Genomic DNA, 22,730 nt, shown 5'->3' with positions numbered 1-22,730 from the left:
GGCTTGACAGTTGGGAAGGACGTCATGGATGGCCGATGGAAGAGTCAAAACCTGCCTCTTCTCACAAATCAGTTCGTGGTGGCTGCCTAGGGCCCTGGAAGAGATTTCTGACATCAATGCTGGATCAGAGAGAAAGAGCCTGTGATGAGTGATGTCTTCTGTGATGGATGGATGGTGGTGCTCAAACAAGACTCCTCGAGCTTGTTTGCTGGGCTGCTGGGGGATTCACAGATGGGAAGGGGCTGGCCCAAGGTGGTCCTAATGTGGTTTCAGAACTTGAGTCACGTGTCTCCCTTGCCAGCCTGGAAAAACCGTGCACACTCAGGAAAATGTGGCTTAGGATGAGCAACCTACCATCCTCCGTCCTCTGAATAAGTTCATGAATAAGAAATGAAAATGATCAGGGTCAGGGAATCATGCCACCCTGAGCACCGAGGATGTGCTGAGTAATTACTCCCACCTCTCCCGGGACCACAGCTGACATGGGAGCCAGGGAAGTGGTTCCCCACACAGGCTGAGTCAGGGCGCTCCCTGTGGTGTTTGTGACCACAGTCTCTGCAGGGCCTGGGCTGTAGGATGGGGGAAGTCGCAGGAGAGAGACAGCCCCAAGAGGGAGGGTCACAGGGGTGTCCTCACATGCCAGGCTTTTGAGGGCTGGAATGTTTTCTTGCAACCCGCTGAAAGGGGAAGGGGAGACAAGTCGGTCCATACCAGAGCGTTGGACATCTACCTGCTAGTATGTCAGTGTTTCCGCCAGACCGAGGGGGGATGTTTGGGGCATGTGTCTAAGGGGTGAGTAAAACATCCCCGAAGCAGGACAAAGTAGAGGAAATTGTCCTCACCAGTCTTTTGGGGGATATTGTATATATTCAGAGGGATATTCTGAGAAGCCACTTGGGGTAGGGGTGAGAACCTCAAGGACGGCAACCAGGCCAAAAGCTATGGGCTGGCTGCCCACATCCATCTACCCTAAATGGTTAATTGTGCTGCTCCCTCTTGACTTTCAGGGATCAGCTAGACTTTAGCTGCTAAAGAATGGCTGTGTGACTGAATTTCAGCCAATGAGATGTGAGTAGAAGGGTCTTCTGGCTTCTAAAAAGAGATACAATGAAGAGCTCTTCATTGCTCTCTGGGGATAGGTTACATCTGATGCCTGGAGCTGTGGCAGCCATCTTGTGATCATGAGTAGGCCACGCTAAGGAAAATCTGCCCTGTTGGGTTGTACATATTTGAAGATATCCTTGAACTGACAAATCAGTGGACCAGAAGCCTGCCCTACTCCTGGACATCTAGTAATTTGAGGTATTAAATGTTCTTGTTTAAAGGTTTGAATGGACTTTTATTTTTTTTTTTTTCTTCAGCCAGAGGCTTCCTAACAGGTAAGTTTGAATGAATGTAGCTGTTCCCTCTAAGGAGCATGGCTCTAGGTGACTAAGTATCGGGCTGTTCTCAGCTCAGTGGGGAGAAGGTTAGTGCTGGGTGGTATTTTCTGGGACATCCATCTCCTCTTCGGAGCAAACAAATACTGAAAGAATAGCACTGTACTTATACGTTCTAAGAGGAGCTGTTTTGTCCCAACTGCCCACTCCTCCCCACCCATCCCCAGACACCTTAAACTTGGTTATTGAAAAGTTCCTACTACTTGTCCCAATTTCTGAATTCGCGGCATCTAAAATGAAACTCTTCAAGAGTAGAAAAATGATAAACTCCTTAATTAAGCCCAACTCCAAATTTGCATTTCCTGATGAAGACTTTTTAAAAGGTGGGTCCCATGAACTGTTTTTTCACTTAGGGTTTCAAGACGGTTGCCTGCTCCTGACAGAGGGGTCAGAGCTGGCTTGGTCTGATCACACTTTTGGGGCCACAGCCATGGCTGTTCTTACCAGGAGGGGTTTGGGAAGCACTTGCAGGCTGAGTGCCACTGCACTCCCTTCATTGTTCGGGGGAACTGTTGTTGTTGTTTCTCCGGTTGTGGGGCCGAGATCCAGGGCAGTGCACCCAGGCCTTCCAGAAGGTGCGGATCAGCTCTGCTGTTGGTGTGCACCCACCCAGGGCTTGGCACTGAGATGCCAATCGCTGCCTCCCGTGCCCCGTGAGCTCACGTGATTCTTCTCTCCCCAACTATGGTCACCAGGCAGCAGTTGGTCTCAGACGCAGGCTGAGCCAGGCAGGGTCCTGGGAACTTTGAATTTGGAGGAACAGACTCAGGTGTGAGGGGGCCTGAGAGAGAGACCATCTGGTACCCCAAAGCCTGGCTGAACCTCCTGCCTCTGGATTTCACAGGGTCTTCTCCTGATCTTCCCAAGAAACCGTGCGCACATCTCTAAGAGGATCCATATTGCTCTCAACCCAGCCGTTCCCGATGATGCCAAGACACCCAGCGGATGTTTGTTTCACACACCCATGCTCTCCTGTTGCACCAGCATCTGGGGCCTGGCACACCCAGTGGGGCCAACAAAAAATCAGCTCTTCCTCCCATCTGCTGATACCTGTGATGTCCTAGTCACCTCGGGGTAGCCATGGTTTAAGAATGCAGGTTCCTGGGCCCTGGCTCCCAGAAATCTGGGTCAGGAGGTTGGAGGCAGGGCCCAGGAAGCTGCATTTTGAGTAGGAAACAGGGATTTTTAGGGCCACAGTGTAGGAAATGCTCATTTAATCTTCGAAGAAAACTTCTAAGGTGGTGTGGTAGCCAGACCCCATGATGGGCCCCGATGAGCCATGCCTCCTGGTGTCCGTACCTTTGTGTTGTCCCCTCTCGCACTGAGTCATGGCAGGCCTGTGTGCCAAGGGAATACCGTGGGAGTGACAGTAGGACTTACAAGTCTGGGAAGACACCGCAGGCTCTGCCTTGCTCCCTCTTGGCTGGCGTGCTGTGGGGACACTCAAGCAGCCCTGACAGAGGAACGGAAGCCCTCAGCCAACAAGCCAGCCCCAGCCTGCCAGTCATGGAGGGCGCCATCTTGGGATCAGATTCTCCCGCCCCAGACCGCAGCCCCGGTGGTTGGCAGCTTCCTGGTACCCTCGTGAGGGATCCAGGACCCAGAACCACCCGGTTACACCACTCCTAAATTCCTGACTCAACAGAGACTGAGAGGTAAACATTTACCGTTTTAAGCCACTAAGTTTTGGCATTGTTGTGTGGTAAGAGACAGCAAACACAAGTAGATGCTATTATGATCTGGTCCTATTTACAGATAAGGAAACTGAGTCTCATTGAAGGACCCTAGATTACCTGATAGTGGAGAGTCAAACCCAGGCTAGGCTAAGTCCAAAACCAGTGCTTTTAACAACACCCTGAGGGCCTGGAGAAGGTCATGAAACCCGTGCTTATTCCTTCATTGTGGCAGATGGGAACCCGACCTGGGGTGAGGAGTCACCTTGGCTAAGGTCACTCAAGGTGCTGTTCCCTGCCCCTTCCTTACTGCTCTTGGGTTTACGGGAGTGACGTCAGCCTCCAGGGTGCCCGCAAAAGGTGCCTAGATTCTTTTTTTTGGAAAAGATTTTATTTATTTATTTGACAGACAGAGATCACGAGTAGGCAGAGAAGCCTGCAGAGAGATAGGAGGAAGCAGGCTTCCTGCTGAGCAGAGAGCCCGATGCGGGCCTCGATCCCAGGACCCTGGGATCATGACCTGAGCCAAAGGCAGAGGCTTTAACTCACTGAGCCACCCAGGTGCCTCAAGGGTGCCTAGATTCTAAAGCAGCATATACGCTGTGCCTTTGGCTATGGAGAGCCTGGCCTTAATCTTTATTTATTTATTTATTTTTACAAAATTTTTATTTATTCATTTGAGAGAGAGAGACAGAGAGGAGCAGGGGGAGAGGAGAGAGCAGGGGCAGAGACAGAGGGAGCAGACTCCCTGCGAACCTGGCCTTTGGAATGATCTCTAGAATAGCCAGCCTGGCAGTCCTGGGCTAATCAGCCAGGTGAGGTCTGGTTTCTTCACTCACCAGTAGGTGATGGGAAGTGGGGCTGTTGGCCCAAGGCAGGAGCTTAACTAGGAGCCAAAGGGGGGCAGGAGTGGGAGGCCAAAGAGGCCTGAGGCTCAGGGCCTATGTAGGGGTGGGCCTGCTCCTCTCCTCTGGCTTGCCACTTCCCCAGGCAGATGGAACCTCCTAACCTCCTAAGAATGCAAGTCTGACCACAGCAACGGCCTGCCTCACACCGTCCATGGCTCCCTGTACCCTCAATAGAAAGGCATATTTCCCACCATGGCCCAACGGGCTTCGGGATCTGACCTTCCTCCTTCCTCAATGCACCCCATCTCAAGTTCCAATCTCTTTTGGACCTGTTCCCCCAGGTTCTGGCCCCTGCTTCTCCTCTAACTCCTGTAATATTTCAGGTGTCTGCTGAGATGTCCTCTCCTCCAGGAAGCCTTCCTGGACTTCACTACTCATACTGTCACGGTTCCCATGTTTCTGCCTTTGGATCACTGAGCACATGTAGGCATTTGATAAATTCGATAAAAACCCGGACAGTCACCCAGTTTCCCCCAACTCAGCGCTCTCTGTCTCCCCTGTCCCCTGATTGGAATCTACCACCACCCTCTTCCAAGGCCTTCCCTGCCTTCTCTTATCTTTCTGGTCTCTCCAACCCCCACTCACCTATGCTCCCTAGTTCAGCATTCCATATGTCTGTGTTTTTTTACTGCATTGTCCACTCCAGATGGGCAGCGACTGCAGACAATATCAACACCAAAGATGACGGCCCAGGATGGAGCTTTAGTTCCCAGAGGCCGGGGGCACCTGCTTCTGCAGGTTCTTAGGTGGCTTGTGGATGTCAGATGTGGCTTCTTCTCTACTCCGGTCCCCACCTACACCACCACGGGGCCATATCCTGGGAACTTCTGCCTTCCGTTTTTCCAGAGCTGTGAACCGAGCTTCCAAAGAGTCAGTCCGTGGCGTTGCCTCATTTGAACCCTCACAACCACCTTATAGGGAAGCTGCCATTATTATTCTTTCCACTGTACTGCTTGGGAAGTTGAAACGCAGAGCAGCTTTGGCTATTACCCAAGGTCCTATGGCTCCAATAGACGGAGCCAGGGTTGAACCCAGGTGGTCTGCCCTCCCCTCCCTTCCCTGGAGCTCTTGGCTGACTCATCCTTCTCTCCAACTCTGAACAAAGGCCAGCCCTGCCTGAGATGTCACCCTTAAGGGCTAGCTCAGAACCCCCATGGATGGGGGCCTTGGCCTTACGTGATGCTGCCCTCGCTGCCTTGATGGGGTGCTTAGGCATCCCAGGGGGCAATCCTGCTGGGTTTGGAGTAATTAATTATCCTAATGAAGGTGGTTAATCATTTGATTACCACTTTAAGGACTTGTGGAAAGTTTCCAGAAAGGAGAGGTCTGTCTTGGGACACCATGTGGCCTTGGCTCACGGGTGAGTAATGCCATCTCAGGGACTCTCCTGACATTACTGGTCAAGAAAACCCCTGCAGCTTGAAGCAGAGACTCACCATCACGGGTTGAAAGAACCTGACCTCTGCTCGTGGGAACAGGTCACGTCGAGCCATGATGTGCGGCACTAACATAATTTACACGCGTGGTTTTTCTTCACAACCACCTCCCGAGCTGGCTGGTTGCTGTGATACCCCCATTTTGCAGACAGGGAAATCAAGGTCCGAGTTACACAGCGTGGAAAGGGGCGATGCTCTGTTGGTTACTGGGAAGCCCGTTTTGGCCTTTTCATATCGAGAGGCCGGGGACACCTCCTCACTCCACTGGGTGATCCTGGGGCCATGTCCTGTGGCCACTGATTTGGGGGGGCAAGGCATGATCTCAGGCCCAGAGTCTAACTTGCTTCCACCCTGCTGCACTGAGGACAAACATGGAATCTGATCCTTCCATTTTCCTTTGCTGGAGCCCATAGCACAGTCACCGACAGAGACGTCCACGGGACATAGGCAGGTGGCACAGGCGAGGACTGAGGTGCATCACAGGCAAGTGTCCTGTCTAAAAGGGGGGAACTGCTGTTACCTTAGAACTTGGATCCAGTGTGGCCAGATCTCATGGTTTTCAAGAGAAGTCGGTAATTAATATTTTTATGTGACATGTCCCCATATTTTAATGGTGGCAAACTAATTTAAAAGCCAGTCCCTCCCCTCCAAAAAAATGTCTTGTAAAACACCTCTGAGGGCCAGCTTGGACCTCCAATTTGCATCCCCAGCTCCAGAATAAAGCAAGCAGGACACCCAGACATTATTATACAATTCTGTATTGAGCGACGCGTTTACAGAACGTGTTCTTTTTAAAATTTTAAACAAAGTTCATCAATCTCTCATAGAAACGGTTTTGTGGGTTTTTGTTTTGTTTTTACCGTTATAGGACGCGAACCGGACAAAGTTGTTCATGGGTCTGCTAGCTTTCAGTACAACAGGATTTCCGTGTTCAAAAGACTATATGCTAAGTGCTTAATCAAATCCCGTCACACAAAAGCCAGATTGAGTCCTCTAAGATCTGTAGTCTGCGGGTGAGCCTGGGTTTCAATGTTGTGTGGGTTTCAACAGTAGAAAGTTGTGTGTTTCCTCACGGTCGTCTTCATTGAGACAGGGCGGTGGTGGCTAAAAGGAGATGTTTCGTTTGTTCCAGATTTGATTACTCTGAAAATTGGTCAGTGTTTCCTATTGTCAAAATATAAAAATACCTTCATCTGGATAAAAATGTATACAGTGGAAAACTCTTCAATGCATAGCCTGGGTGTACAGAAAAGGATGTTTTCCTGCAGGGTTTGTGTTCTTTTTCATTGATTGTGGAGTCTGCAGCCTGGCCTGGGTGCATGAGAGTTGAGATTTCTGGAACAGCCCTCAATTGTCCCCTCTGGTTACTGGATTTTGCTGCATCCTTGAAAGCCCTCAGCCATCTCCCCCCAGGGCACTGGGTTGGCACCGATTGTGGCCACGTTTTCATCGTCATTCTGGTTTCAGTTGGGGAGTCACCAATTCAGCCTTCCCACGGAGAGTTTGACAAAGGAAAAGAAATAAAAACGGGAGAGAGAGAGAGAGCGTCGAAAACCAATATGGTGGCCGTTCTATCCACACTGGGAACTCTTCCACCAGAAACCCTGGCGACAAAGGTTCTAGAGGAAGGGCTCCTCTGAGTTTGGGGGGATTGAGTCTCCGCACCCGAGAAGGTCATGTGTCGGAAGGCAGGAGGGTAGACTTAGAGCCTGGGATACAGTGGTCATGCTGTGGTGAACTCAACCTTCTTGCTTTGTTCTGCCTTAACTTGGGAGTTGTGGAGGCCTTCCAGAAACAGCACCTGGGTCAGCTTGAAGTGAAGATGGCAAGAAGGGGAACTGGGGTCTCTAGTTGGAGGAATCTACTTTTTGGTGCTGGGTGCTTGTGGGATGACCAATGCTGTTATTCTCTTAAAACACAGGGAGGGGGAGATGGCAGCCGCAGTCCTGCTCTGGAAAGCCAGTGGGGAAATGTCCTGTGCCAGGGCCACGATTCAGGGGAGCGGGGTCACTCTGGCTCAAGTGCTGCCCTCCAATCACCTGACCCCTTGCCTGGCTTCCCGGAGAATCCAGAAACACATCTTGTCTAGAGATGGACAGGCTGGGTGTCCAAACTTGGCAGCCCCCAGGTTTCTGACGAGAGGGCGAGGAAGCAGTTTTGTACCATGTCACGTCTTGGGGAGGCGGGCTGGCCACGGCCCACGCCTCTACAACATTTACAACAGCACGGGACGCTCCGGGTTACTGAGGCTGCACGACAGACCAGCAGAATGGAACACATCCTCAACGGCATCGAGGTTTTCATTTAGAGTCTTTTGGACTTTCTCTTTTCAACACGGTTTCTGGAAGGGCAGTAGCAATGTGCTGTGTCTCACAGACAGATACGGAAAACAAAAAGCAGTTCAAGGGTTATCTAAATTTTGGTCAGTCTTAGAGTGTTTTGTGATGGCTTTGAACAATTGTCTTCTTTTAATCTCATCTAGTGGCAAAAACGACACAACTTCAGTGTATACTTCGCAACAGTTGTGACAGCATCCTGATTTTATAACTCTCTGTAATATCAAAACAGCATTGGCTGGGAATAAATTCCAAAGGATCCTTTATTAAAATATCTAAAAGAGGTCTATAAATATTTATTTTTCTAAAAGAGTTTGGAGTTTCCAGGTGAACGTGTGGTGCCACATCGCTTCCGCCTCCCGCAGAGAGGCCAGGGTGGAGAAGGGGGTGCTCTGTGGGGCGGGGGTGCCAGAAAGAGGAGGCAGTGGCACTTGTCCCGCCTGCTCACTCACGTCAGAGAACTAGGATTACAACAAAAACCGTAAACTGCATACCACTGCTGTCCCCATTTGGATGGTTGAGTTCCTTCCTTCCTTCCCCCACCCTGTCCGGTCCGGGGGAGTGAGCGAGGGGGGGGCGCTGGCCCCCGGTACGCCCCACGCCCTAGCGCCCCTGCCTTCAGAATTCCCACTCCAGGGCCTCCTCCCGGTTGGCAGCTCTCTCTAGCCGGTAGATGATGCTGTTCAGGTTGGCCATCTTCTCGTGTCGCCGCTGCAGGTTGGGGTTCACCTTGGCGCTGGGGTGCAAAGCCCCGGCCGTGTCGGCGGTGGGGCTGGCACTCGGCACTTTGGCAGGAGGGGCGCCGGGTGGGGACGGGGAGATGGGGGCTGAGGAGGAGGGGACGGGTGACACAGACATCATGAGGCCCGGTGAGGAGGCAGCCGAGGGTGAGTTCAGGGACACCTCCAGGCTACAGCGCGAGGACTCTGAGACAGACTTAAAACTTAGAGGGTCCGGGTGGAGCCGCTCCCCGCCCTCGCTCTCCTGGGGGGGCTGTAGTGAGGGGCAGTCTGGCGTGGTCCCGCCTGGAAGGAGGAGCCCCGGGGCCACTTTAGGGAGTCTGTCGTTACCCGGACGGTCAGGATGCGCCTCTTTGGGGGAACCGTGGCCTTTGTCTGGCTCCCCTGAGTCCTGGAGCTGGTTGCCCGCCTCTTCCTCTGCATCCTCCTCAGTCTGTTCCTGCTTAATCCTCACCTGGGCCTTGTCCTGGGGGGTCGGGGGTGTGATGCTCTCCTCGGAGCCTTCCCGAAGCTCCAGTTCCTTCACGGTAGGCTTCTGGTCCTCAGCCTCAGAGTCGGGGCTCTGCGGGGTAGGGTCTGGGTGGGAGTGGCCTGGCGGTAGGACACCAGGACCCCCACTGGGGTCGAGGTCTGGTTCGTCTTGGGTCCCCTCCACCAACATCTCCCGGCGCATCCGGGACCTGGGGCAGAGATGGTGGTGAGCGAGGGGCCGGATGGGGGACCCAGCTAACCCCTGGACTCCATCCAGTCAAGTGGCCTTGTGACCCCGCCCACTTTCCCCGGGGGTGGGGGGGTCTTCACATGCAGTGTCTTAGTAAGTCCTGTCAACAGCCTTACTCATGGGTGCTGTGCTGTTATTAACCCTCCTTCATATAAGAGGAAGCAAGCCTCACACAGCCAGTAGGTAGGGGAGTCTGGGCTTGAACTCAGGATTGTTAAAGATTCCAAAGTTCTTGATCTAGACCTGTGCTGTCCAGTAGAGGAGCCACTGGCCACACGTGGCTCTTGAGCACTTGAAATGTGGCTAGTCTGAACTGAGGTGTGCTGTACGGGTTAAAATACACACTGGGTTTTGAAGGCTTAATACAAAAAAAAAAAGTAGAAGTTCTCATTAGTAAAGTTTTTATATTGATTACACACTGAAATTGTTACATTAGGCTAAATATACTATTATAATTAATTTTGTCTATTTCTGGTTTTTTTTAACATGGCTACTAGAGAATTTCAAATCACATGTGGCTTGCATGGTTTCTTTTGGACAGCACTAGTCTAGAGCACTTCTTGAAGCCAAACCCAGATGTGGGTTGTGGCAACATCTCTCTGCTTCTTTCCTGTGGGGACTCTTAGACATCAGCCCAGATGGGGAAACTGAGGTGCAAAGAGTGACTTGTACAGGTCACCACGGCCTTTATTTGAAAGTGAGAGAGAGTGAGAGAGATCACAGAACCCGCTCATCCTCTCTTCACTTCTGTGGTTTCCCTGCCACCGGAGGGCAACTCAGTCTCACACTAGTTTTAGAGCAGACAAACCAGGATTGGGACTACCCCCCGTCATTATTTTCTTGACAGCAAAGGAAGTCTAGAGAAGTGAAATGACTCATTCAGGGTCATAGAACAGAAGGGTTTCCTCAGCTACCTGCTGTGGCCCTCTGCCCATCTATATTAATAATAAAGTATATGTGATTGATATGTAATACTGACGATTATAAGTTATAAACATCACGCTAAGAGGTGCTTATCATGCATCAGGCACCATGACAAGCACTTTTTCCAGATTATTTATTTTTCAAAATAACCTTAGGAAAAGGATATGAGTCTCATTCCTTTAGATACAGGAGACAAGACTGAGAGAGGCACAAGGATTGGTAGGATCACAGGGCAAGCAGTTGGGCTGGGGGTCCCATCTCAGTAGCCTTGACCTAGAAGGACTCTGAGGGGTTATTTGGTTCAGTCTCCAGTCCCTCTACATAGGAGGCCTTAGTCCACCAGCAAGGGGACTCCACCTTCACCCTCAGTCTCCTTGTGGGTTCCACTGAGGTGAGCTTGGAGGGGGGTTTAGGATGGATCAGTGTCTGAAGTTCCAGCATTAGACTGTCCAAACTGTAGAACAGATATAAATATGAGGCTAATAGTCATTTACATCATAGTATAAATTAGTCTCTCTCTCTATCTCTCTCTCTCTTTTTTTTAATAAAATTCCTGACTCCTGAATCTATACCAGGGTGTACCTGGTAGTTCTTTTTTATTTTTAAGATTATTTTTATTTATTTGAGAGAGAGACAGAGTATGTATGTGTGTGCACAGGAGCAGGGGAAGGAGCAGAGGGAGAGGAGATAATGTCCAGCCGACTCCACTCTGAGTGCAGAGACTGACACAGGGCTCAATCCCACAACCCTGAGATTATGACCTGAGCCGAAGCCAAGAGTTGGGATGCTTAACTGACTGAGCCACCCAGGCTCCCCTCCCTGATAATTTATTCTCGAAACATCCTGTTGTTCACCTTTCCCAGAGCTCACTGCAATTTGTAATGATGCATTCATACGAGTGCTCGTGTAATAGTGTCCGTCCCTGCGGGTCTGTAGGAGATGATAAGGGCAGGGACTTTGTCTTGTTCTCGTCAGTGCCTGGTACAGACTAGGTGCTCAGTAAACATTTACAAAATGAAATGATATATTCTCCTCTAACTTTTTGAGACCAGTTTCTTTCTTTTGGGAGTGGAGTTCTCTCTGCTCCTCAGTGCAAGTTCCTAGTCATCTTTCCAAACCCAGCTCAAATGCCACCTCTTTTGTGGAGCGTCCCCGGACAGAACTTCCCTTTCCCTCAGCCCCTTATTCCTCCCTCTTGTATAGTAATTAGGCTGTGGTAAAATTATCTGGTTCATAATTTTAAACTCTCTAAGGGCAGGGGTGATGGCTTTTTAAAAGATTTTATTTATTTGAGAGTGAGAGGGAGTGAGAGTGAGAGAGATCATGGGGGGGGGGATCAGGCTCCCTGCTGAGCAGAGAGCCTGATGTGGGGCTTGATCCCAGGTCCCTGGGATTGCGACCTCAGCCAAAAGCAGGTGACGCTTCACTGACTGAGCCACCCAGGCGCTCTGGGATGATGGCTTTGAACCCCTGTATCTCCAGATCCTGGATCAGTGTGCATACATTGTAACTATCTGTTGGAGGAATATGTTGGATAAAAATGGAGTGCTCAGTTCCTACGGGGAACAAGAAGGGAGAGACATCCGCATATCCCCCAGGAAGGGAGGAGAACGTGAGGATTTAGGGACCTATGTCGTTTGCTGTTTGGAAGGCCTGGAGTCAGATCATAAGCAGAAATATTTCACAATATTTTTATGTCTAAAGTTTTTTCATTCACTCCTTGATTCAGCATTGTGGGGTATTAGATTCCTTGTCTGCCTTGTCTGTAAACAGGGATGAGACTCAGAGAAGTACAGTGACTCTCCCAAGAACATACAGCCAAGGTGAGACTGAGCTCAAGTCTTTGAGGTGCCCATGCCTGGGCTGTGGAGAGAGATTTCAAACGTTCCACCTTTCCAGGCTCCTCCTCCTTCCTCTTCTCCCTTGGGGAGCAAGAAACCATTTCCCTGCCCCCTGGAACACATGGAGGGACTCTCTCTGGCACTGCACGGACACCAGAGACCCTTCCTGCTCAGGAAGCTTGGCTGGGGAGGGAGGCTCAGAGATGGAATCCCATCAAGTCTTCCCCGCAGGGCTCTCTGCTGAGCTCAGGAAGCCCCTCTGCCGTCTCCTTGGACACTGCTGAACCAGTCACCGCCCCCAGCCAGCCCCGGGACTGAACTCCCTGGAACCCCAGCCACTAGAGACCAGTGACCCCCAAGACTAGGGAGCGATGAGTGGGAGGTAGCCACAGAAATAGGAATCGCCCACTCCCCTGGGCAGGCGAGACTAAGGAGACTGAGGGTTCTCCTTTGATCTCGGAAGTGGGAGAGGCCAAGAGCCCCAAATCAGGGCTCCCACATGAGGCTCATTGGGTAGTTAGGGCTCCTGGGGCCTGTGCCCCCAACACCATTCCCTGTCTCTTCACAGAGGCAGACGCAAACTGGGTGAAGCAATAATTCAGACAGGTGACACCAATATCATCAGCTACCCCATACTGCGTGGCCAGCATGTCCTGTAAATATGGTAGCCCCCTGAATCAATCCTCAAATCCAGGAAGCAGATCCCACTACGGTTCCCATTTTATAGGTCAGGAGACTACGACTCAGGGAGCTGAGGTGACGCGCTCGGGTGCTCACAGCTGGAAATGCTGGGACTGGGGTTTATACCCGGGTTTGCCTCGACTCTGAATCTAAACACCAGGCTGCAATGGTCTCCCCGCGCCACCCCCACCAACAGACTGAGCTGGGTTCCCCCTGGGCCTGCCATGGGGCAGGGGTCCCGCCGGCACCCGACCCCTCCCAGTGGGCACGCCCCGCGCCGCACCTGTAGTTGTGGAACCAGTTGATGACGGTGTTGGTCTTGAGGTTGAGCTGGAAGGATAGGAGCTCGATGGTCTGCTGGGAGGGGTAGGGCTCCAGCTGGTAAGCCTTCTTCAGCGCCTCCTTCTCCTCGGGCGCCAGCACCACTCGGGGCTTCTTGATTTGCAGGAGGCTCAGGTCCTGGGGCTGCAGGCAGGGGCTGGGGCACTCTGAGCGGGTGGCCGGGGACTCGCTGTCGGAGCCGGTGCTGATGAGGCCGTACCTGCGCTTGAGGTAGGCTGAGGCGGGTTGGGGCGGGGGGAGGAAGCGCTGAGGGGCTGCCGACCAGAGGCCGGGCCCCTAGTGTTGGCAGGAGCAGGGGGCAGGGGCAGCTCCCGGCTCGCGCCCCACACTCAGGGCCACACTGCCAGTCTCATCCTTTCCTCCCTCCGGCCTGGGGTTCCACATCCTCCCAAACCCTGCGCTGAGACGCTGGTCTGCCTGCACCTGCCCCTGACGTCTGGTCTGGTCGTTAGCACGCAGAGAGCGTGGCTGGGCCCTCACAGAGGGGAGTGTTCAACACCGGGGGCTATGCCGTGCTCTCTTGGTTGGCGGAAGGGTCACTGAAGGGCACTACAGTCTTGGGGGCGAGGGCAGGACATTCATGTAATGGACCCTGTAACTGCATGGTGCCTCTCCATCCCAAATCTCCAAAATGGGGGAAGAGAAGCCCACTTCAGAATAGAGGGTGTAATTCAATCCCCCCAGCAATGCCCTGAGGCTCTTCTCTTCAGATGAAGCAGCATGAGGCACAGAGAGAGGGAGCAACTTGCCCAAGGTCAGAGAGCCAGGAAGGGGTAGGTCAGTTCTCAGTTGCAGAGTTGTCTGATGCCAACAGCTCGTGTGCCCTTGGCACCCTGCGCCCTCACCGGGAACTGCCTTGCTGCCCTGGGTGACAGCTTTCCAGCTGGTTTTATCTCACCTCCCAACCTTGAGAGCTTTTTTTAGACTCCCTTTGGTACAGCACGAGACTCGGTGGGCACACAGCAGGCGCTCAATGTCGGCTCAGTTTTTCAGGGATATAACAGTGGATGACGGAAGAATTTGCAATCTTCTCGCCCACCCCCAGGAGGGAGAATTCCTGTCCGCTGGGCCACTTTTGTGCCGTGTTGTGTAGAGTCTGGGTGACAGGCCAAGGGGAATTGGAGAGAGAGCATTCTGGGGAATACACGGTTGGGGCTGACAAAAGACCTCGAAGCAGCCTCGGGTGTAAGGAAGGATGCCGAGAGAGGCGGGGTACGGGCGCTTTCACGGGAGAGACAGTAAATGGTTTGGTTGCTTTCAATTATGGGCTGGGGATGGCTGTGTTTTGCAGGCCCACACCCGGCTGAGATAGGATCCTTGGGGCCCTGGCTTTCCTTGGGTTACAACTAGATACGGTTCCAAAGGAAAAACCTGAAGCCACGCCCAGAGGACCCAGCGCTCACCTTTCTTCTCCAGCTTCTTCATGTCCCTCAGCTTCTCCACGTTCTGGGGGTCGTTGAGCCACAGCCGCATGCGCACAAAGGGCTCCCGTCCCTTCAGGCTCAGCTTGTGCCAGGGCTTGGGGCGGGACAGCAGGTCAGACACGGAGCCCTGTGTCAGCCCCAGGATGCTCTCCCCGAACAGCCGCTGCCCTAGGGACAGGGGAGGGCAACCTGTTATCCCAGGCTAGCCCCAGTGTGCCCAGGAGAGACAAGAAATAGAGGAGAACCCGGGACATCTCCATGAACTCAGAGGGACGGATCATACACCCAGTGGGATGCACACCCAGTAGGAGTTTGGAGGGAACTTTTCTGCAAAACAGGAGGTTGCGGGTAAGGGACCCGACAGTTCCCAACAAAAATGCTTTCATAATTCAGATTCCCTTCACTTCTAGGAGATCCCCGAATAGGTCAGAAAACTTCGTGTGTACAAATTAGTGTCACCTCATTAGAAAGTAATCTGACAGACGGCATCAAAATTTCAATGTGCCTATTCTCTGACCCTGCAATTCCCTCCAGTTGTATTTGCTCAACTGGAGGCACAAAGATACACACTGATGCGGTTTCAGAGGCGGAAGGAAACTGGAAATAAGCAAATGCCCATCAAATGGGTCAGAAATGTGGGGCGTCCCTGGCCTGCAACCCTGGACCACAGGGAAGAAGACTTTCTGGTCATTCTAATGTGGAAGGGTGTCCGCAAAACAGGGTTCACTTTTAAAAAGCAGGTTATAGGACAGTATGCATGTTAATTCATCTACATAGAAAATATGTAAAAAATCAGGTATACCTATATTCTTGCATGTTTTCAGAAAGTATCAAATATATATAAAAATTATGGTGTATGATTGGGGGCTTGGGGAGTTTTACGTACTTTTTAGTTCTTTTTTTTTCTGCACTGTTTGGTATTTTAAAATAAAGAACATGTCTTAATTTTCTAATAGAAATTATAGTGAAGAATCTGGGTTTTGTGTGCATCTCTCTGGGACAGGGGCACGACCCATAGTGGAGACTCAGAGGAGTTCGAGATCCATAGAGTGAAAGAATTCTAGAACAGGGTTCTCCTCTGTGTCCCCTGAGGGTAAGGGGCTCGGCACTGGGTCAGGACTGTGCTAGAGTGTCACTATCACTATGGGCTGAGGATTTCTGGTCACATCAGACCCGTACTCATACTCACCCCGCTCTGTCCTACTCTAGGGTCAGAGTCAGATGCCTTCCAGAGGATCCTGGATACCCGTGGGCTGATGGGCTCCTGCAGGCTGGACCCCGGACCCCAGGATCTCATTGTGGGCACTCAGCTTAAGGCAAGTAAGAGCCAACCCGGGGAGGAGGGCAGCATCCCTGATTCCGACCACCCTGTACCTAGGTTGTTGTCCGTGAGGACCTCTTTGACTCTCTTGGTGATGGAGTATGTGTCCAGCTCAGGGGACATGGCCACAATCTCCTGGATGCCTCCCGTGGTCTGGCTGCCCGAGTACATCTTCCCCCCCAGCGAGGAGCTGGAGCGTCCCTCCGGCTGCTGGTTCTCCTTGCTGCCCTCCAGTGCCAGGATCAAGGGCTCCTGGGAGCTCCTCTCCGGCTCTGTGGGGCTAGGGGGCGGCGACGGCGAGGACCTCGGTTCCGTGGGACTGGCTGTGGGCCACAGAGAGACAGAGAAGGCAGTTACTGCCATTTGGAACAGACACACAGGGTTTGGGTGTTTGTGTGCTGGAGCCAATGTGGGCAACCGTCCTGGATGCAGAAACTAGCAGACGAGAGGCTGATGAAGAGTAGGGTATTTACATGGTCTCAAATTATCTCCCTGTAAGATACTTATTAATTACAAAGGGAAAGACTGTAACTTTCCAGCACAGCTACTTGGCAGACATCCCCTTAACCAAAGGACCAAAGGTAACATCACCAATCGAAGGACAAATCAACAGTTAGTGCCTCCTGATGCAATGGAGTGAGAAGGACACAGTGTCACCTCTGTGACAGTCCTGCTCTGAATGTGGCCTGAACCTAATCACACGGAGGCAACCGACAAAGCCGGACTGAGACAGTTTGTAGAATAATTCAGAAATGTTAAAACTGGAAAACAAACAGAGGCCGAAGACTGTTCAAATTGGGAGACTAAAGAGACAGGACTACAAAATACAAGTGTTCCTGAATCTGATCCTGGACAGGGAGAAACAACATTATATAAAGGATGGGGCGGGTGCCTGGCCGGCTCAGCCTGTGGAGCACGTGACCCTTGATCTGGGGGTTGTGAGTTCAAGCCCGAAGTTGGGCACAGAGTTTACTTAAAAAAATGATATAAAGGTTGTTATTGGGACAACCAAAGAAACCTGAACATAGCTAGTGGGCTACATCAATGGTATCATACAATTGTCAGCTTTCTTGTTCTTGGGCAATGCTTTGTTGAAGTATTTAGGGATAAAGGGACACGAAGTGAACTAACCTCTCCAATGGTCAGGAGCGAAAGGGCACAGACGTGGCAAAATTAGCAACTGATGAGTCTGTGTGGGGGGTACAGGGAATCCGTGGTCCTATTGTTTCAACTTGTCAATTAATTAGAAATTACTTCAAAAATGAAAAGTTCCAAAAAGTAAGTTGGGAACCCTTTATAAGCCCAACCGACAGAGATTAACGGAATAAAATATGGTGATTCCCAGAGCAATGAAAGAGGATGTAATGAAAAGCTGTCCACAGAGTAAGAGTCCGTTCTGGGGATCTAATATGCAGTGTGGTGGCTGTGGGGACCAATTGGGCATTATACACTTGACACTTGGCTATAGGAGAACTTCACTCTTCCCGACAGAACAACAAAATGGTAATTATGTGAGGTGAAGGATGCATTAGCTAATCTTACTGTGGTAAATATTTGCAATATATATGCCTATCAAACCATCACATTTTATGGGCACCCGGGTGGCTCAGTCATTAAGCATATGCCTTCAGCTCAGGTCATGATCCCAGAGTCCCGGGATCGAATCCCATAACAGGCTCCCTGCTCCTCAGGAAGCCTGCTTCTCCCTTTCCCCCTCCCCCTGTTTTTGTTCCCCTCTTGCTGTCTCTCTCTCTGTCAAATAAACAAATAAAATCTTAAAAAAAAAACAAACACAAAAAACCATCACATTGTATACTTTAAACTTATACAATGTTACTATGTCAAATGTATCTTAATAAAGCTGAAAAAAGAAAAAGAAAAGATGTCCATGGTACACTGGCATATTTAAAAATTGTGTTCATAAGCCACAGTTTTCATTTGGCAAAAGCCATTTGGTAGACCTGTTGGGTGGGACGACCTTGCCAACCTCCCAGCCCCTGAATCTGTTACATGGCACCACGGAGCACGTGGCACTATGCCTACAGCAGCCCTCCTCGGGGCCATCAAGAGGCCACCACCTGAGCAGTCAGTCACCCACTGGGCTTTCGGGCATGAACTGAGCCTCCCGTCTATCCCGGGAGTAGGGGAGAGGACTGAGCTGATGCCCTTAAAGGGGTGGGGACCAAGGTGGAGGTTCGAGGAATCCCAGTGCTGGTCCACATGGCACCTTCCAGCAATTTAGAAACAGGTACCTCTTCTTCAAGACATTTGGCTGCTGCCAGCCAGAAATTCACTAAGTATAAACATGTATGATGCCTAGAAAGTCAAAAGTGTCTCACAACCGTCCTGCAGTGGCTTTGATTCTAGAAAGAATATTCTGAGCTTCTGCTCTGGCTGGGTTCTTCCTTCCCTGTGGAGAGCAGGTGGATTACTGCGTTCCAGAATCTGAAACGGCTCCTTATTGATCTTTGCACGAGAAACGTGTTCTCCCTGTTCTAGAGTTTAAGGCTCTGGGCTCTCTTCGAGGACCCACAGCACAGACCTGGAGCTACTCTCACAGCCCCAATTATCCACCCACCACCGCCTGCCCCAAAACTCCTACGCTCTTCTATGCCCCTATGACTTTGCCATCCTGAAGGTCTTCTCCTTACCCTTGACCTCCTATGCATCCTTCAAGACCCAGTCCCAAACACCCCTTCTCTGAGGTACACTTAAAAGGTTTAATAGCACCTTGACTACATTGTTACACTTCACTGTAATTTCCTTCTTGTGCCAGATCTCACCCCTACCTGATGACAGCGATGATGATGATGATAATTAGTAAAACTTCCTTTTATTGGGTACTTATGACATGCCCTGCATAATGCTATGTGATCTCAAGTGACCTTCACAGCATCTCTAGGAGGTAGCTACCATGTCACCCCATTTTGTAGAGGAGGAAACTGAGGCTCAGGGCTGTTAGGCAATGTGTCCAAGGTCACACAGGGACTAGTGGCAAGCTGAGATTTGCTTATATCTGACACTGTCTTCTCGTCCACTATAAGTCCCTGGCAGGCTGGGAACACACATTAGTCATGGGTGAGTTTTAGAGGGTGGGGAGGAAGGAGCCACTGGGCAGGTCTGCTGAGTGAATAAATAAAATAAATAAATTTTGAAACAGGACCCCTGTGTTCCCTCGCAAGGTGCAAGGTGAACCCTTAAAGTTCCGAGCAGTGGCATCGCAGCCCCATGGAACTGGAAGCCCACACTGGGCATCATGAAGACACTGCTGTTCCCCGGCCCCGAATCAGGCTGATTCTGGTCATCCAGGTGGCCTCTGTGTGGTGCTGGAGATGATGTGTCCCCCCGTCACTGTCACCAGCAGAGATACAGAGCTGGTGGGGAAGGGCCAGCCTGGGGAAGCAAGAGGCTGTGTTAAGAGTCCATCTATCACGGTTATGGAAGAGGAGCTGGGCTCAGCTGGAGGAGAATCGGGGGTCTCCAAAGGCATCTGCCTCTTGGAACACCTGCACCCCCTCCTAAAGGGCCAGATTTCCAACTGGAGAGGGAGCGGGATGTGACGGAGGGAGACCCCGATGATAAGCCTGAAATCAGCCGGCCTCCAGGCAGAACGCCAGCCTTTTCTGACTCCAGATTCCAAGGACCACTTCTAATAAAATTATTGAAAGATTCAGAAATCAACGCTATCAGGAGGAACACACTAATCATAAGGGGCCAGGGGTTGAACATCAACAGTCAGGCGGGCTGGGGCTTGAGCAAGGGTGTTGGACAGAGATGTTGGTGGGGCACAGCTGGGACAGCAGGGTAACACCTGTTTGCCCAGGACTGTGCTGGTTGCAGTATAGAAAGTCCAGTGTCCTGGGCAAACAGGACAGTGGTCGTGATGGAGAGAGACAGTGAGGGAGAGATGGAAGGAGAGAGATGGAGAGACAGGGGGACATGGGGGAGGGACAGGCACAGAGTGGGAGAGAGGGGCAGGGAAAGAAGGGGCTGGGGTGCGGAGAGATTGGGACAAAGAGACACATGGGAAAGACAAGGGAGGGGGAGAGAAACGACAATGACCGTAGGGGAGACTCCGGAGGGCGGGGGAGACCACTCTGGGGGAGCTAGAGCATTCTGAGAAGCAAGCCGCAGACACAAGTAGCTGCAGTGCCCATGTTGACCACTGTGGGCAGTGCTGAAGAGCCCATCACTGAACCAGGTTCTGTTGGCGGGCAGCCGGTGTTGGGGAGGCCATGCTTTGGAAGTTTGGAAGCCTCCCCTGGCATCAGGCTCACCCCTGACTCCCGGGCCATGGATGTTATGGCTGGAACAGGTCCATACCCAACCCCGTGGCTAGACTATGCGGGACCTTGTGGGCAATGGATCCTCTCCTGACTCTAGGCTGTGGACAGCTGGTGGCCGTGGGGGCCTTGGTTGGATCAGCCACGCCCCACCGAGCCAGCAGCCAGTGCTCACATCTCTGCCTCCATGAACATGGGCCCTGGCTTCCCGGTCTGTGAGAGAGAGGGGTGGAGGACAAGGTGTCGATGCTCACCGGACCTCACTCCTTTCCTAATCTGTGAAGGATCCTTTTTCCTAGCCTCTGCTTGTGCTGTTTCTTCCACCAGGAACACCACTCTTGACTATCTTAGCCTAACCCTATCCTTACACAACAAAGACGTTTTGAAAAACCCAAACAATCTGACACTGGGCAAACGCAAACCAGAACTGCAACGAGATGCCCACTCAGACCCACAGGGACGGCTTCAGTCAAACACGGAGAATGGCTGGCATTGGAGAGGATGGAAAGAAATAGGACCCCTCCCCCACACTGCTGCCTGGGGTGTAAAATGGTGCAGTCACTATGGGACACCTCAGTAAGTTTGGAAGATCCTCAGTAAGTTTGGAAGGTCCTCAGTAAGTTACAGAATTATCACCCGACCTAGCAATTCCCCTCTGAGGTATGTATCCAAAGGAATCAAAAACAGGTATTCAAAACAGGTACGTGAAGTTCAGAGCAGCATTATTCACAGTAGCCAAAGGGCGGCCTAGCCACATATGGAAATATTATTCGGCCACATACAGGAAGTACTGAGACAGGTTACAACAGGGATGAGCTTGGAGAACATGATGTTCAGTGAAAGAAGCCAGACACAAAAGGCTGCATAGCGTAACAGTTCCACTGATTTGAACGGCCAGCAGAGGCAAATCCACACCGACAGGAAGCAGGCTGGTGGTTCCCGGGCCTGGGGCAGGGCTGGGTGGGCACGACTGATTAATGCACACAGGGTTCCTTTTGGGGGGCTAAGAATGTCCTGGGGTGCTGGAGAGCTGGGGGTTGCACAAAGTTTTGAATGCACTACATGCCACTGAATTGTACACTTTTGAAGCGGTTCAAATGGTAAATTTTACGTGATGTGAGTTTTACAACAATGAACAGATTAATTACAACACAACACAACACAACATGACACAGGGATGAGAACTCTTTCACAGCTATGGGCTCTGGGGTAGGCGCTCCTAGGGACCCTAATGGCTGAAAGTCTTGCGTTCTGATCCTGGCTCTGCCACTAACTGGCCAGTGACCTTGGGCACATCCCTGCACTACTCAGACCGTCCGTTTCTTCTTCTGGACGGCGGGAATGACAAATAATTCCTCCAGTGAAGACTGATGTGAGGATTAAAGAAGCAGCTACTGCAAGTGCCCAGCCTTGGGTGTGACCAACGGCAGCCATCATTAGAACGGCAACATCAGTCCTCACAACTGCCTCATGGAACAGGGTTTTTCAATCAAAAATTTTAAATATAAAGTATTTCAAAGTATAGAAATATGCTGAAAAGAAAACATCAATCACCCTTCCCTTCCTCAGGTCCATGCCCTTAATAGATGTTAATACGCCCTTTTTTGCTTCAAATCTCCCTGTTTCTTTTAAAGACAAAAAGCCACAGAGACAGCCAGAGCCTCTCCTCCCCCACGGAACCCCTCTTCCCAGGCTGGAGAGTGGTGGCTCTTTTTGACTTTTTTTTTTTCCCCCCCAGTAAGCTCTATGCCTAACATGGGGCTTGAACTCATGACCCTGAGATCAAGAGTCACAGGCTCTACTGATGGAATCAGTCAGGTGTCCTTCTTTTTGACATTTTAACGCACAGGTTTGTAGCCAATGCGGCAGCAGTGCGCTGTCTTGTCTTGTGGGCTTGAACTTCTGCAATAAACACCATCCCCTGGGATGCTTTGTTGTCTGACATCATGTTTCTTGTTGACCTCTGCACTTCATCCGGACTCCAACTGACCTGCCCACTGGGCGTTGCAAGGGAGGGAGTGTGGGCTTCCTAGGGTCCCTCCCCGGACTCCATGTTGCCATTTCTGCTCTGTGACATTGGGCAACTCTCTGAGCCTCAGTTTCCTCACCCGGGCAACGTTCAGACCCCACCCTGCCTGTGCATCACGAATGGACGGGTAACAGCCCAAATTTCTGTGCTAAGGTTTCTGAGGCTGCGTGTTGCCTTGCTGGGAAAAAGAGGTCAATCAGTGATTCTGGTCAGGGGATGGGAGGGCGCGGCCCCAGCTCCACACGCTAAGTATTCCCTCCACTTGCTCTAGGCGTAGAGTCTAAACCACCAACAGAGGGCATTCCTCTGGTTGGAGGAAGGATGGCACTGCTGTCTTCCAGAGAGAAGTAATGGCCGCTGGGAATGGCAGCTCTGGGGGGCAGGCAGCATCCTGCGAGAGGGCCCCGACCACACTCACCCTGGGAGGCGCTGGGCTGCTGGCTGACGGCCTGGCCGAGCTGGTCCGAGAGCCACAGCTGCATGCGGATGAAGGGCTCTCGCCCCTTCTGTGTCAGCTTGCTCCAGGGCTTCGGCCGGGACAGCATGTCGCTCACGCTGCCCTGGGACAGGCCCAGCACCTGGGGATGGGTGGGGCAGGAAGGGTAGGGAGGCAGGCTCCTGGGCCATCCCCG

At 51.6% G+C, this 22,730-nt stretch overlaps 1 protein-coding gene across 2 annotated transcripts in view; it reads right to left on the bottom strand.

The window, feature by feature from the left end:
- Positions 1-6,197: 6,197 nt before the first annotated feature.
- CUX2 (cut like homeobox 2) overlaps positions 6,198-22,730 on the bottom strand; it is a 258,743-nt gene continuing 242,210 nt past the window's right edge. For both annotated transcript variants that reach the window (XM_045073569.1, XM_045073570.1), the window contains exons 18-22: positions 22,517-22,676; positions 15,840-16,109; positions 14,445-14,633; positions 12,983-13,256; positions 6,198-9,212 (exon numbers count right to left, since the gene is read on the bottom strand). In XM_045073569.1, coding sequence (XP_044929504.1) covers positions 8,411-9,212; positions 12,983-13,256; positions 14,445-14,633; positions 15,840-16,109; positions 22,517-22,676 — 1,695 coding nt within the window. In that variant the 3' untranslated portion in view covers positions 6,198-8,410. The remainder of the gene's footprint in view (positions 9,213-12,982; positions 13,257-14,444; positions 14,634-15,839; positions 16,110-22,516; positions 22,677-22,730) is intronic.

Source organism: Mustela putorius, unplaced genomic scaffold (assembly GCF_011764305.1).
Source record: "Mustela putorius furo isolate JIRA1106 unplaced genomic scaffold, ASM1176430v1.1 tig00537248_pilon_pilon_pilon, whole genome shotgun sequence".
NCBI classification, from domain to species: Eukaryota; Metazoa; Chordata; class Mammalia; order Carnivora; family Mustelidae; genus Mustela; species Mustela putorius.
Note: the sequence above shows the minus strand (reverse complement) of the source record. Positions and strands in the feature narration are given on the sequence as shown.